We start from the raw sequence: 16,729 nt of genomic DNA on the forward strand, positions 1-16,729 counted from the left end.
ATTCCTGAAATTTACTTAAATCTGAGAGGTAACAAAGTGGATGCTAAAAAAAATTACCCTGGATCAGAAGATAGGGGTCTGTATACAGTGTTCTTGGCTTATAATCCCAAAATGAGATAAAAATAAATATTCTTGAGCAACTTTGCTAGACTTCAAAAATAGTTGTGAAGGAAACCAACAAGTAACATAATGATATTAATGTCATACTTCATATATATAAGCACATTTAAATTATAGTGATATATTTTATTTTTAAGTTAGAGTGGGTTTCTTAAATTTTCCATATTGCACACTAAGTAATGGTTACTTTCTAATCTCTACGGTTTGTTTGTTTTACATGTATCTCTGTGTATTAGCCACTTATTTTCAACTATCTCAAACCCTTTCATTCCTATCTCTTTGGTTCTTCAGTTCTTTAAAAAGTATTTTCGTGTAGTGTAGAATCAACATAAAAATAAAACAAAATTTGTTGTCCAGAACTGGACAGAAAAATTTGCATGTGTGTTCATAATACTTCAAAATTAAAAAAAAAAGAAAAATTGAAGTAAAATGAAAATACATTTTTAAAAGTATTTTAATGTGATTTTAGAATTTCATACCAATTGAAGATGCAGGATGCTGTAAAAATCGATTCTTAGAAATTAATATGTTAAGTTTAACTAATAATTATTGTTTTTTTTTTGTGGTTTATATTTCATATAATATTAAAATATAGTAATTTATTAACACAGAAGTCAGTCAATATACTAATAAATTATTTGAATTTTCAAAAGATTATATATATATATATATATATAATCTTTTATATATACCTATTATATATATACCTATTTTATATATACCTATATATATATATATATATAGGATTAACATTCAGTATACTTAATAGAAAAGTGTATACATCAAACTCTATAAAGTATTATTTAAATAATTAGTAATTATGTTAATGCCCCTTTCTTTTGTAATGTTATCAGATTAAGCTGCTACTATTAATATTAACTGAAGTATGTAATTTATGAATTTTGAGTATAAATATACATAATTTTTGATACATTTATATATAAAATGTTTATTTGTTTTAAAGTGGAAGTACGTGAGTACTCAACTGGGATTATAAGTCAAAATCTTTCAGTAAGAGAGTGCTTTTATTATAATTTGAAGTGAGCTTAAAATTAAATAGTTAGTTTGTTTATTACTATTACATTTATTACACTTAAAATAAATAAGATTTATTAATTTTCATTTTTTTGTAATGGGTATTGAAAAAACAGAAACTAGTTATCATGTATTCCAAATATTATTATTATTATATTTGTGAATATACATACACAATTAAGCTAGTTCCTCTTTCATCTGTCTTCACATCAAAGACACTTCCTAATGTCATAGGAACTTAGAGTTTGAGACACCGATCACCCTTATCCAAAATAAGGGTAACATATAGTATATTTTGAAATTTTTTAATGGGAGTTAAAAAAAAAGGTTTTCTAAAATGATAGATTCTTTAAAATTGAAATTATTTTGCATTTTGTAAGTTTCAAAGTAGAGTACTTTTTTCAGCGGAATAAAGCTGAAAAAAGTAGTGTTTTATCATGGATTATTTCTCAGTGGAAAGGGTTTCCCAATTTCAAGAGATGTTGAACAGTTTTGCTTTCCTTGTAAGTAGTGACATTCATTATACTGTTAGTCAGTGACAACAGAGAGAAGATGTCAGTTGCAGAAGTGAACCTTTCTTACACTTTTGTGGGCTTGGCATGCTGATGTGCAACAGTATGTTCAGTTAAGTAAAGAAAGTAACACGAAATCACCTCACAATTTACTTTTTTTTGTAAGTTTGGCATGGAGTACTTGTTATCTTGTTGATAATTTTACATGTTCATTATAAAGCTCTGCAAAGCAACATAAAGTCCACATTTGCTAAACACTTCATAGATACAAATCCATTAACATTGACAACAAATTCTACATATATGTATATATATATATATAAAAAGGACCATATCTTAACACCTGAACATAATGAAATACATAAGCATACAAAAGACACAACACAGATATACTAAAAGAATAAACACATCTTTAAGTAACACACTTTTCAACCACACTTTTAACATGTCTAACTTATCAACATGTGAAAAAAGCCGTATCAATCATTGAAACTGGTGGCATTAATGACTAGAAATGTTTTGAAGTAAATTTTTAAAATGTTTTATTTTATAATTTGATTTAGAGTGTCATTACAAGATTAAATTTAAAATTAAAATAATGAAATATCAAAAAAAATAAATTTTAATAAGTTTCATTTTAAATGTATATACATGTATACTTTTATTATTTTTAATACAATTGGCACTTTATTTTCTTAAACACAATTGGCTGCTATTCAAAGAAATTTTTTTGAAATCAATTAAAAATATAATAGTCTAATTAAAAGAGAAGAAAGTAAAAAAGTAAAAGAATAAATATGTTGTGATTCAAAGAAAAAAGCTGCTTTTATGGACAAGTAGTCTTCTTGTTTTTTTAATTTTTTTATTTGTATTATTAATGTTTTACTTATTGTTTTGAAAAATAATAATACAAAGATTTTTTCAAATATTTTAATTTATTTATTTTTAAAATTAATTTTTGTTTAATTCATTTTTAAAGTCAAATTTTTTGAAAATCCTAGATAAAATGGTGAATTACATCTCCTTACAACCTGTTTGCTCCAGAGAAAATTAAAAGGGTATAAAACTAACTGTCAGCTCTATTTAATACACTAGTTTCTGTAACAAAATTGGGTACAATTTTTCAGTATACTGTTAATATATATTGATGCCTGCCTAATAACCACAATAATCAGTGCCATATAAAAATTAAAAAAAAAAAATGTATATGTATAGAATATTATTAACCAAATTTAATGTTATTTTGTTACTACTTGGATTAAAGTTAATATAATATAATATCTTCACAATAATTATATGACAAAAAAGTTATAATTTAATTCTTGCAATTAAAACAGTTGTTTACATTTCATTCAGGTCTTACTTGATGAGTCACTATAAAAAAAAAATAAAGAGAGATCTTGTTTCTGTTAAAAGACTGCTTAAGTTTGTATATTTCTTAGTTTCCTGTGATAAGTGTAAAAGTTGCATCTGACCTGACTTCAGCAACAAGTCAATCCTTAAAAAAGACCAGCCATTCTCAACAACAACAAAGACTCATGCCGGGTTTAGTAGCGAAAATGAAGAATGAAATGGTTTCCAGTTTTATCTTCAATGACTGAATATGTACTGTTTTACATCAGCATATCAAGAAAATCAAAATGAAGATTATATTTAATTTTTTAAATCTTTACTCTTCATCATAAGGATGACTGTTATGACTTTTTAGTGAATATTATTATAATCAGAGAAAGGAGGTCTGATTTATATTGTTCGTACCTCAGGAAGGAATATCACAATCTTAAGAAAGACTGGGACCGATAATGTAAAACAATGAATTAATGAACTTCTTTCTATTTTGACATGAGCATTTTAATATAAAGTTCCTGTATTAACTGGCTACTATTACTGATATTTGGAATGCATTGTATGTGATGTACTTATTCGAGAATTTGAAATGCAACATTCTAAACACTTAGTCACCACAAATGTGGTTTAAAATAGACATGCTAAACTTCCACACTAGGAAAGAGAAATATTTGCGCATACATATAAGAATGAAAACTTCACATTTTACATGTTCTAAGTATACACATTAAGAATTCTGTCCAATTTAAAATATTAAATGTTTAGCATGTGGTATTTTTATTAACTCTTTTTTAGCTTTGTCATGTAGATTCAGTTATATAATAAGAAATGAAGTTAAGTAATACCATAAGTTTATTAACTATGTGTTTATTGCTGTGACATTTTTACAGGCAGGGATGAAATTAAAAACATATAAATAAAAAAATGGTTATACAAATGAGAAAGTTATCCACATATTAACCTACTAAAAAATTATTGAAAGCAAATCTTGAATTTAAAAAAAAATATCTTGAGAATGAACAGCACTATACTTGATAATTTATTAAATTTAGTTGAATGTAAAAAAAAAAAACACAAGCGAACACCCATTTCACACATACATTATTGTTCCTTCTTAAATTCTTTTCAAAAACTATCGCTTATCACCTGAAACTTTTCATAATGAAACTTTTATTTTCTTCATTGTGGTATTTTTTTTAATCCATCAATTCTTTGTGCAGTGTAATTTCAAAATTATGGTTTGTGTAGTTTTTATTGACCACTTTCCATAAATATGGATGTCATCTGTGAAGTTCTATAAAGTTCATAATAAATTCTTTATCCAGAATCATCCATCCATAATTGAAACTATATGAATAAATTAAACATTAAAAAAAATAATAAATCTAATAAAAATTATATATTGAAATTATAAAATATTAAATATGAATTGAAATATACAATAATCAAACATAAAAAAGAGAAATGTGAAATAAAACAAAGCATATGCCCTACTAAACAGGAGGAGCTTGTTGTACTGATGAACACAAGTTAGTGCTCTGAGCATATCAGAGATAACAATGTTCCAGTTATGCAGTATGTGAAGTACAAAAACACATATTTTTGTACATTGCACCATTCTAAAAATTCATGTTAGTGGCCCGCTATTCAGTAAGGTAATCTTATACAGATTAATCCAAGAATTCTACATTTTACATGACTGTAACTCATTAAACCATTATTATTAAGGGTTAAAATTACTAACGAATAGAAAAGATATCTTATGTTAATTAACAGGGTAAAATCATCTCAAGCAATAAAATAATCTTTGTCTAAAATTTAGTGAAGTGTTTTAACACAAATAGGCAGGTGCTTTATTGGTTATCAAAAAATAATTCACCTCATTTTAGTCTTCTGATTTATTGTGGCATTCTGTTTGTAATTTTGCCAAATGTTAATTTAACATCTCTCTCTCTCTCTCATTCTCTCTCACTCTCTCTATCGATCTTTCATAACATTTGCTTTCCACTCAGTTCAATTTTAAGTACATAATTCAAATGCTAAATGTGATTATCACAACACCAATATTATAAAAATTATGATTCTCTAAAATTATTTGGTTGAAAAAATAGAAGAAGTGTTTGTTTAAAAAAGATACTATTTGATGAATTTAATGAAAGAGAATAAATAAAAAAAAATAACAGTAAAAATACAAGCAGAAAAAACAGGAATGCAGATCTCCATCAAGAAAACAGAATTCATGACAAACATCAAATCGGCTCCCAAAAAACTAATAATGGCATACTGGATAATTTATAAAATTGAAAAATTCAAGTACCTACAGGAGATAATCAACTCTACATCTTTGAAAAGGAAGCCATCAGATCAAGAATCAGTAAAATGGATAGCCAATCAATTAAATAAGAACACCTTAAGTCAGAAATCAATACCATTATTTAATGCTAAACTAAGATAGTAAGCTACGGTCATTCATAGCAGCTCTATATGCAGCTGAATATCTGATATTTAACAAGAAACTTCTTATTGATAAACTATAAACAAAAGAACAAAGAGTACTCAGAAAAGTCTTAGGACCCCTAAATGATGGAGAAGAATACAGAAGACACAATAATGAACTTTACTTGAACCTAAAGAAAATTTCTGATGTAATCAGAAAAAGATGAATCATCTTCTATGATCACCTACAATGAACACTAATAGGCTATAAATATGCAATTAAAAGATCTAAAAACCAATAACAACTGGCTCACAGAAACTGAAAGATACATGGAAGAACTATAGATAATAAGAAGCATCAAAGAATGTTCACCAATGAGAAAGAAATTGCAAAACATAACATGTTTCCAGGAAATACAAAAACAATGTTAGAAGTATTCCTGGATAGAAGAAAGAAAAGAAAAAACACCGGGAAATTATGAAGGAGATGAAGAAGAAAAAGATACTGAAAAAGTGAATTAATTGAAATAACTTAGTGGCTAAAATGAAAAAAAAATCCAATTAGAATGATTTATTGTGGCATTATAAAAATTATAAAAATTATATGCCCTACTAAACAGGAGGAGCTTGTTGTACTGATGAACACAAGTTAGTGCTCTGAGCATATCAGAGATAACAATGTTCCAGTTATGCAGTATGTGAAGTACAAATATTATAAATTATAATAGTAAATTTTATAGTTGTGTTTTATATCTGTTGTATAATAATGGATGATTTTGATTTAGCACATTTAAGAGTACAATTAATTTCAGTTAAATTTAAAGTTTAATTTTCAGTTAAATTTTTTGTTTACAAGTGTTCTTTACTCATTCAATGTCATTCTTAAAAAGAGGCAAAAAATAAATGAAAAGATAATTAATTATTTTATTTACATAAAGAAATTATGAAGACAATCTTTTTTTGATGCAATGTAAAATGATTAAGCCACTGAATCTATGCCTTATACAGCAGAGATTTTTTGTTGTAAATTATTAATTAACCGTATATGTTGAAGCTTGTGTGTAAAAATATGGTAAGAAGATTTTGTACAATATGAAAAAAACGTTAAGCTGAATGGAGATTCAAATGTGAGACTTTCCATATGAAAGGCTGAAATATTATCGTTACACCATTGAGGTATTAGTATTACTCTTTTTTTCTATACTGGTATTGACTTATTTTATTATTTTTCAAACAAATATCTAATAATTTGATGAAAATAACTTATCTGGTAATAATTTTACTTAATATATATTTATATAATATTGATTGTACATAACATCAAATCACACCAAAATTTTACTTCCACTGGTAAAGTGTATTTTATAATAATTCTTTTTTTTAATTAAAAAATAATATCATCACAATTATTTAATATTTAGTAGCACAGCCATTATGAGCTCAATGAAGAAAAAATAAATAAGTTAACAGATTTTTTACGGAATATATTTTTGTTATATGAAGTTATACATAACATTTAAAACATCTAACATACATGTGTACAATGAAATTAAACCAAAAAAAAAAAAAACTGATAAAGGCAAATTTAAAAATCTAACCAAAAATAAAAAAAGGCTAAAAATATAGCAATAAATCATTATTGATAATAATAACAAAAGGTAAATAATATTAATGAATTTATTATTATTTATTTTTGTTTTTACATATTCTTACAAAATAAATGTTTTTTTTACACCAGTGTTATGTTCCATAAGTATCCTAAACTCTTATCAGTGATTTATATAAAAAAATAATAATCAGGGTACTTTTTATGTGATCAAAACATTTCTCAAGTTCATGAAAAAAAGGTGTTAGAATTGAAAAGAAATATGCATCAAGAATCTTTGAAATGAAACTATACAATCACTTAAGAAAAAAAATTATTTGTAAAACAAATTTTATAAGAAAAGAACATGATTTTATAACTATCTTAAATAAATGTTTACATTAAACAGCTTTATATTTGTATATTTATTTATTTTTTAAATAAATTTATTTATAAATAAATAAATTCAAAATAATGATGGTACTTATTTTTAATTTTAAATAGAATTTACATTAAAAAACTTGTGTATGTAAGGGTTTAAGAATGTGGTGATTCAGTTTATGTTTGCTTTCATTTTAATCTTAAAAGATGGATTAAATGAGAACAAATACCTCGATTTTATACAATGAAATAATATGTAGAATTGAATAAAATGTTAAAAATTTAAAGAGAAATGGTCTGAAATGCAAAAAGTTATTTAAATCAGTTATTAAATTTAAAAGAAAGAGGCAAACTTAAACTTGAAAAGAGATACGACAGTAGCATGTAATCGTATCTTCTTTGTTTTTTACTTCCTTGTATGAAGTAAAGGAAGTACTGTCATAATGAAAAATTTTGGTTTTCAGATTTCAATGGAAATATCCATTTTGATCATTCCTGAATCCATTCTGACTAGTTTCGGCATGACGTCTGTACGTATGTGTGTATTTATTTCACATAACCCAAAAACGATTAGCCGTAGAATGTTGAAATTTTGGATTTAGGACTGTTGTAACATCTAGTTGTGCGCCTACCATTTTGATTGCAATCAACTGAACCAAAAGTGTTCAAAAAAGCCCAAAATCCAAAACAATTTGGATTTTGAAGTTTTTCTTGCAGTAACAAGCCCTCATTAAGAGCTTTTCTACGATATATCATAAGTAGTACTTATTTTCATTGGTTCCAGAGTTACAGCCAAATAAAATTTTAATTAATGAAATATTTGGATCTTACAAGGGGCCTTCCAAGGGGACTTACTCCCTTGTAAGATCCAAGGGATCTTACAAGGGAGTAAGTCTGATGCGCCTTGCATCAGTTTGAATCAAACTTCATCTCCTTGTTTTTTTTTTAATTTATTTTTTTTAACTTTTTTTAAATTTAAATATATTGATTTATTAATAGCTATTAACCCATGATGGTAAAAAAATTACAATAAATAACAGTCAATAATTACAATAACAAAATATGAAAAAAATCAGAAGTTATTAGTGAAAAAAAAAAAAATTATGTACTTTTAAAAATGTATATATGTAATTTAATAGGCATTATTACATATATGTATATGTAATAAATAAAAAAAAATAACTTGAAGAAAGAATGAAAAATATGAAACATTTCTGGCAACAAAACACTAAATTTGTAACCTTTATTTGTGATTTTTAAGTTAAACAATTTTTAAATCATTACTGATAGGGTGATCACAAGGATTGTTCATGATTTGCGCATTGTACTTAGGTATTTTGCTCTTTAGGATTCTCAGTTGTCTGTTATTGACTTATTTATATAACATATATTTTTACATAAATGTAGAAGAATATTTCTGACAATTCATTGGTGTAAACACTGGATGATTAATAAAATTCTATGAAACAAATTAGATTGATTGATAGATACTTTTACTGTTACTCTGGGAATTTAAAAAAGAAGATATCAGATGATCTTACCATTAATTTAAATAATATAATTTTCTTGTTAATCATTTATTTATATTTTTAATTATTTATTATAATAATTTTATAACTTATGATTTATTTATTATTATTGTGTTTATAAACAGGAATATTTTAATCTTTTTTCTCTTCTTTTAGTTTAATATTTTTTTAATTGCATACAAAATTTACTGTGCATATTTGAATAAATAAGATTTTTTAAACAGGGTAACTTCTATGAACTTTACAAAAATTAAACAAATGAGTTTTGGTTCATAAGGTTTTGAATGTATGTAACTATTATTTTTTAATATTCTATAAGAGAAAGTTTTTGATTTTGGTTTAACAACAAAACAAAGAAAGACTTTTAACAATTATTGAGATTATTTAATTTTTTTAAATTTATCTGTTTACATTAATTGACAACAGTCAGGTTTTAATGTTTCTATAGAAGATGTGTATACTCACTCATATATTAGAAATTCTATACACCCATTGTCCTTTCGCATCCCCTTATTACCCTTTACCACCCCTGGGGACTAACCTCACAGTTTGAGAACCATTTAATTAAGGGATTCTATACGTTATATCAAGATAAAATATCGATTAATCGGTTAAATTTATTATACCGTACTACTCTTATGTTTATAAGCAATTGACTTAAGTAGTAAACTTGATTAATATATCGCTTGACGAAGCATATACGAACAAATATACAATTTTTTTCTATTCATACGTTTGAGTAATTTTAAGTAAATTATTATGTACATTTGATGTTAATGATAATGGTGTCATATGGTTTGAAATATATCTTGGAAGAGGTAATTATAAATTATAAGAAGGAATGATTTTACTTCAAAAGAAAAAACACCACTCTCTCTTTTACAGTAGGTTACTCGAATGAAATATATATTTTGTATACTTTTTTATGTTTATTTTATTAGAAAAAAAGGAAAATTAGATATGTAATAATTTTGTAAGAGTATGTAAAAATTTTTGTTAAAAATAACAAAATTCTTTTTTTTAATGGTATATGTATGAATATATATGTATATAAGGTATGCTTACATATTGACATGACAACTATATTTAAACATGCTTCATAATTAAAATAAATAATATGTTTGTATATATACATTTGGCACATGCATACACATATTATTAATACTATTGAATTGGTAAACTATAATAATTATGAAAATTAAAAATGATTCCTAATTATTAAAAAATAATTTTATTGTTTTTTTTCCAAATTATGGTATTCTAATAATCACCTAATAATTAATTAATTTTTATAATATTGAAATAATTAATCAATTACTAATTTATATAAAAAAATTACAGATAATTAAAATATTAGTAATAGTAATAATAATAATTAAAAAACAATGCAACACATACAGTGAACACAACATATATATGTATATATATATTTATATAAATATATATTTAATTACAGAGCAATCACAGTCTAATAATGTTCATTCCTTACTAAAAATTGTAAATTATATTGTAATATGTACAAATTTATTTACTAGAATAAGGTTGGTGGAATTAATAATTAATATTTGAATGTGTATATAATATAGGCCATAGAAATATATATATATATATATATATATATATATATATGTCTGTATATATATATATATACACATAAAAAAAATAAGTATATAAACCTCTTCTTGTGGCCTTGAGTCGATTTTTTATTTTTTTAAATATTATGTTACTTTAAAAACATGATTTTAAACTTTTGTAAAGTAATTATTTTTATTTAAATTTAACAAATGTAAAAGATTTTGTTAATAATTTTTTTTTATTTATTTAAAAACTTTAAAATAAATAATAATAAAAAAAGAAAACACCTAACATCAATCAATACAAAAATACATTATTGTAGAAAATTACTAATTATTTACAAAATCAATGTCTATAATAATTCAAAATCTGTTTAAGAAATGAAATATTTTCCCCTGTTAAAATAGACAAACTATACCTATACATTAGAAATAAATAATTTAAAATTTTAAAAACCATTTGATTTTAAAAACTTTTTATTTTAAATGTGGAATTATTTTTATTATTAATCTATGTATGTAATATTTTAATAAGTATGACCAAGTACATTATTATTGTACTCAAATAATGAGAATAGAACTTATTCACATAAAATTAGAATGTTATACATATCCCAATTTTAATAAATGTAACACTAAAAAAAAAATAAATAAAATATATTTATATATTAACAACTTTTATACACAAAAATTATTATTACTTACTAACTTATATTATTATCTTTATTACCTTCTAAGGATACATAAAATGGATTTGAAAGGAGTAGACCATTGACTAGCTTTATACATATTTGGCGTAAAATAAAATAAAATTAATGAAAAATAAATAAATTTAAAAAATCTTTTACATTTGTTAATTGTCATTTTTGTATTCAAATATTTTATTAATGAGTTTTTATATATATTTATGTAGAGCTCTAAATTATAATTTAATAAATGAATTATTTAAATTTATACTACACCGGTATTTTAACTTAATCTAGGCTAAATAAAAGTTTATTATTAACTGCCCTATTTAATTTCTTTTAGATTTTTTCTTAAATTTTTCATTAATTCTTTTATTGAATTATCAGGGAATAGTAAAACCCACCTTATAACTGATCTGTAAGCAAAATGTCAAAGATATGTTTTGTAGTATAATTATATAGTAAATGTGCGGTTCTGTTACCCGATGAATCAATCAAGATAATATTATGAAAAATAGTTTCTGGTATTTTATTATATGTAATCCAACTAACAGAAATTTGGTAAAGTGTATCTAAGGAGATGTTGGCCAGACTTAAGAGGCTGATTCAAAATTCATTTGGGCAAGTAACCTATGTCTCACTTCATTCTCCTTCAGTTCTCCAGTTTGTGTTTTTCAGTAAAAATTTATATCTCAATAAGAACTGATATTCCTATGAAATTTGTTATATACAAACTCAACAACAACTTCTACAAAATAAATAAGTTTGAAAATTTTACCTTTGAAAATTACAAAATGGTGGCCACTGAAAATTTTTAATCATATTGGTTATATTGAATTATGTTTTATTAGATAAATGTCTTTTGTTGTAAATTAAATTAAATTATCAATTGATGAACAGTTGAAATTGTTATAGTTTATCACAAAAATTAAGCAATCTGACAATTTTTGAACTAGTCTATAAATTATTATTAATTCAGTTAGTAAAGGAAATGAAAACAGGTACAAAACCGCCATCTACATAATTTTTGAATCCAGTTTAGCAATTTCACCCATATCTCAGTTCTTTATCAACAAATTTGAACAAATGAGGTGTCATTTTGTTAAAAATAAAAGGCTTATTATATCAAAGGAGTTAATAATTAAAAAGTTTAAATAGTTTCAGCTTTTTCATTTTGAAAGATAAGATCTTCAAACATATTTATTTGGTAGAATATGTTGTTGGGTTTGAGGTCACTAAATTTTATTAAAATGTTTCAAATTGCTCTGATGTCAATCTCTATTGTGAAAAAAAAAACAAAATGATGAACAGAGAAAAATGGTACGAGATAGGGCATTTGTCTACATGAACATATTTTTTTTGTTTATTTTGATGCTCTGAATCAATCTTTAAGTTTGACCAATATATATATATATTGGACGGATTTTTCTTCCTTCATTAATATGTTAGAATTTGTTTGTTAACAGAATACTGACTGTGTTTTATATATTTTGAAAAATATGGTTTATATTTTCTACTAATAGATCTGTGTTAGTTTCTATAGGGCTTGATTTACTTTACTGTCAATATTATTAATATAAAGATGACCAGGTTTGAATCCCAGTTAGACTTAGCATTTTTTATACGCTACAAAATTCAGCTATTAATGAGATGCTTTGACTATATATAAATAATTATAATATCTTTGTGATTTATGTGAATTAAAGATGTATTTTACTTTACTTAAGAATTTTTACCTTATTTCCAAATTAACTCCCATTTTTAGTAACTATTTGTGTTTTAAGTTCAATAATTAATTTAAAATAAATAGATTATGCCTTGAAGCTAGTAAAAATATTTATTGTAAATATTTTCACTTAATATTTTTTAAAATTATATTATTAGGACAGTAATATATTTTAACTTTTTATCAGTAATGAAAAATATATTATAAAATTTTTAATCATTTTAATTCAAAGGCTCACAAGAGGAGGTCCATTTTGTCACTCAACATTTCGTAGTGATATTGAGAAGCTTGTTGTACATGTAGTCGTGCCTGATGATGCACACCGCTGTCTCACCTGGCGATCATTGCGCCGAGTCCTTATGTTGAAAGCTCCGTATACTAGTGGATTCATGCATGAATTTGTGCATGCGAATAAGTATAATCCTTTTTGTATCTTCTGATCAACTGTTGATGCTTCTTCATGAAATATGAAGTGCCTTGAAACAAAACAAAAAAGAATTAACAAAAAATTACTTTTTTTTTCCATTATATAGTTTCTATTATATATTGCTATGGAGAATGACTGACTAACTGTTCTGTTTCACTATTAATTACAACTGACAATGCAATCTATATTTATAAGTCACACATAACAGAAGAAAATCTGGTAATTTTCACAAAACTGAGATGAGGGTAATCAATCCTAAATTACTTAATTATTTAAATGCCTTACTTTTAAGTGCATTCTTAAAAATGACTTGGAACATTTATCTTATATGTGGATTAATATTTTATAACAAAAGTTTTCAAACTTTAACCATTTTTAAAAAAAAAATTTTCATTAACCTTCATGTCTATAAAAGAAATTAGAAATTAGACTTAAAATTATTAAAAAAAGAATTTATTTTTAGAAATATATAATTGGCCAGAAAAAAAAATAAGTATGTATTACTTACAAGATTAAAGGTGTTATGAACCCTTTGTATTCATGTGTATGCTACTGTATTTTTTTCTTAAAAAAGGATGATAAAAAATTAATCAATTTAAAAAAAAATAATGGAAGAATAACTAGAGAGATTATTATTGTCTAAAATTCAGAAACAAACTATATTTAAAAATAATCCAAATAAAAACAATACCAACATTTTGTAGAAAATGTGAAACACACAGAAAAAAGAAAAAAAAAATGATAAGTGGCATACACAGATAAAGAGAAATTACAATAAATTGTTGTAAAGGGATCCATAGAAATGGAAAAAAGCTAACTAAGAAGAGAATAAAATTTATTTTAAAAAAAATACAAATTATACAGTAGTAAAAAAATTACATCTAAAATTAAAAAAAAAAGGATGATTAAGTAATTTTATATATATATATATACAGAATGTTAATAAAGTACTAGGAACCCTTATGTTTTCAACATTAAACATAGAAAAATTTAGCAAATGAAACAATCTATTTTTTGGTATGACTTCATACCCACGTATGGGGCTTTCCTATTTTAAATGGAAAGCGAAGAATGTGTTTCATATTCAAGCTTCTTTATCTACAACTAATTAGTGATATTCACTGAAAGGTAGGATTAAAAAAAAGACAGATTAGGATTAAAATTAAAATGAAAGTGATATTTTTACATAACAGCAGCTAACTAAAACATTTTTAAACTGTAATCAATTTGTGTTTTACACATAATAATGAAATAATATACATATACAAAATTTTTGTTTTTGACTGACAGCCGTAATGCCTCTTTATTATGTAAAATATGTATTATAACATATTTTACATAACACAGTTATGTTTTATTCAACACAGTTTTGTGTTTGTTTTTCATTGAAAGTACAATCTGGTTATTAAAAAATCTGACTTCCTTGTATGCCTATTAAATTACACATATACATTTTTAAAAGTACTTAAAATTTTATTTCACTAATAAGTTCAGATTTTTATATTTTTTTTTATTGTTGTTATTTGTTGTACATTTTTTTTATAATCGTAGGTTAATAATTATTAATAAATTAATACATTAAAAAAAGAAATAAATAACAAAAAGGAAATAAATCTGATTCGAACCGATGTGCCTTCTGCTGGTAAGATCCAAATATTTCATTAATTAAAATTTTATTTGGCAAAACTCTGGAACCAATGAAAATAAATAGCACTTATGATATGTCGTTGAAAAGCTCTCAATGAGGGCTTATTACTGCAGTTAAGAAAAAATCCAAAATCCAATGTTTTTGGATTTTGGGCTTTTTTGAACACTTTTGGTTCAGCCGATTGCAGTCAAAAGAGGAGGTGCACAACTAAGAGTTAAAATAGTACTAAATCCAAAATTTCAACATCCTACGGCTAATCGTTTTTGAGTTTTGCGAGATACATACGTACGTACAGACATTACGCCGAAACTAGTCAAAATGGATTCAGGGATGGTTAAAATGGATATTTCCGTTGAAACCTGAAAACCGAAATTTTTCGCGATTACAATACTTCCTTGTAATTCGTACAAGGAAGTAAAAATAGGAGAAGGAAACACTTGTAACAAAAATCACACAAAAAGTAGGGTGTGATTTTTTTTTGTGGTATATTTGTACTACCGTTTTGAAATTGTCCGAGAAAATTGCAATGCCATCAGCAAAGACTACTGAGCAGTATTTTCCGGTACTTACGTATTAGTACGTCGACCATAACCATAATGATCCCGTAATTTTGAAAATACTTCAAAGTTACGGGATCATTAACATATCTTACATATTAAAAATATAAGCATAATTGCTTATAATTGTAGATATAAATTAACCAAACTTAACCTACACTCGTTTCGTTCGCTAAACTCAACTGATTAACAGTATTATTTAGATTATTTAACTATTAAATAATTGAATTGCAATAATTATTGAATTTATTATTTATAAATACTCAATACATTACCGTATTAATTAGCATAGGATAGCGAGCGAAGCGAGCGTAGGTTAAGTTTGATTAAATATGTATAAAATAAATTAATATAAATGGCTATAAAAATGGTAATATAATGGTTATATAACAATAAACAAAAAGTTTGCTACTTGTAATTACAGGTATGAATTTCCCAGACTTAATGTGCGTTCGCTAACCTCGACTAATTAACAGTAATGTTTTGATTATTTAAATAATAAATAATTACAATAATTACTGAATTTACTTTTTTATTTTTTTTGTTGTATTATATCAACTCCGCTCCCGAGGCCTGCTATAAAGCCTTGCAGAGCTCCGGGAGGTGTCTTTGAGATAACCAAAAATCCAGCTGTTTAATTGCTTGTCTCTAACCCTTTTGAGATGGGGTTACCAGGTCCGACTACATCGTCCTTGTTCCCCACCCCAGGAGCCAGGACTCGGTTTTGATGTATTTGCCTCTAGTTGAGACACCCAACAGGAGGCGTCCCAGCCGGGATTGCGGTCTTTTAACGTTCGGGGTTCCGGAGTTCCCCGTACCTCATAGCCACTGCCCACCTGGGCATGCGTAGGCGAACAGCAGCTCCGCAGGGGGATGTTCATCATCCTCTTGCTTCTCGTCCTTTCTCCCCATTGTAGGTGTTATAAAGCCCCGCTATGAAGCCATACTCCTGTTCTCTTTGGAGCATCTTTTGTATCACATTATCAGCAGTGAGCATGCCTACTGCCTCTGTATATAACCGCCTTTCTGCCTCCCATCTCCTACATTCAAACACAACATGTTCGGGGGTGTCCATCTCTCTGCAATAAGGAGATTATCACTGTCAATCCTTCACCTCCCACAAAGATATATTCTGAATCCGCCGTGGCCGGTTAGGAATTGGGAGA

At 25.4% G+C, this 16,729-nt stretch overlaps 1 protein-coding gene across 5 annotated transcripts in view; it reads right to left on the reverse strand.

Annotated features, from left to right (window-relative positions):
* LOC142321764 (adipokinetic hormone/corazonin-related peptide receptor variant I-like) overlaps positions 1-16,729 on the reverse strand; it is a 737,321-nt gene that overhangs the window by 25,730 nt on the left and 694,862 nt on the right. For 4 of the 5 annotated variants that reach the window (XM_075360128.1, XM_075360129.1, XM_075360130.1 and 1 more), the window contains one exon: positions 13,266-13,407. In XM_075360128.1, the coding sequence (XP_075216243.1) occupies positions 13,266-13,407 (142 nt within the window). Of the gene's footprint in view, positions 1-13,169; positions 13,408-16,729 lie in introns of all 5 variants that reach the window. The other variant, XM_075360131.1, reaches the window with a different exon arrangement.

Source organism: Lycorma delicatula, chromosome 3 (genome assembly GCF_047948215.1).
Source record: "Lycorma delicatula isolate Av1 chromosome 3, ASM4794821v1, whole genome shotgun sequence".
NCBI lineage: Eukaryota > Metazoa > Arthropoda > Insecta > Hemiptera > Fulgoridae > Lycorma > Lycorma delicatula.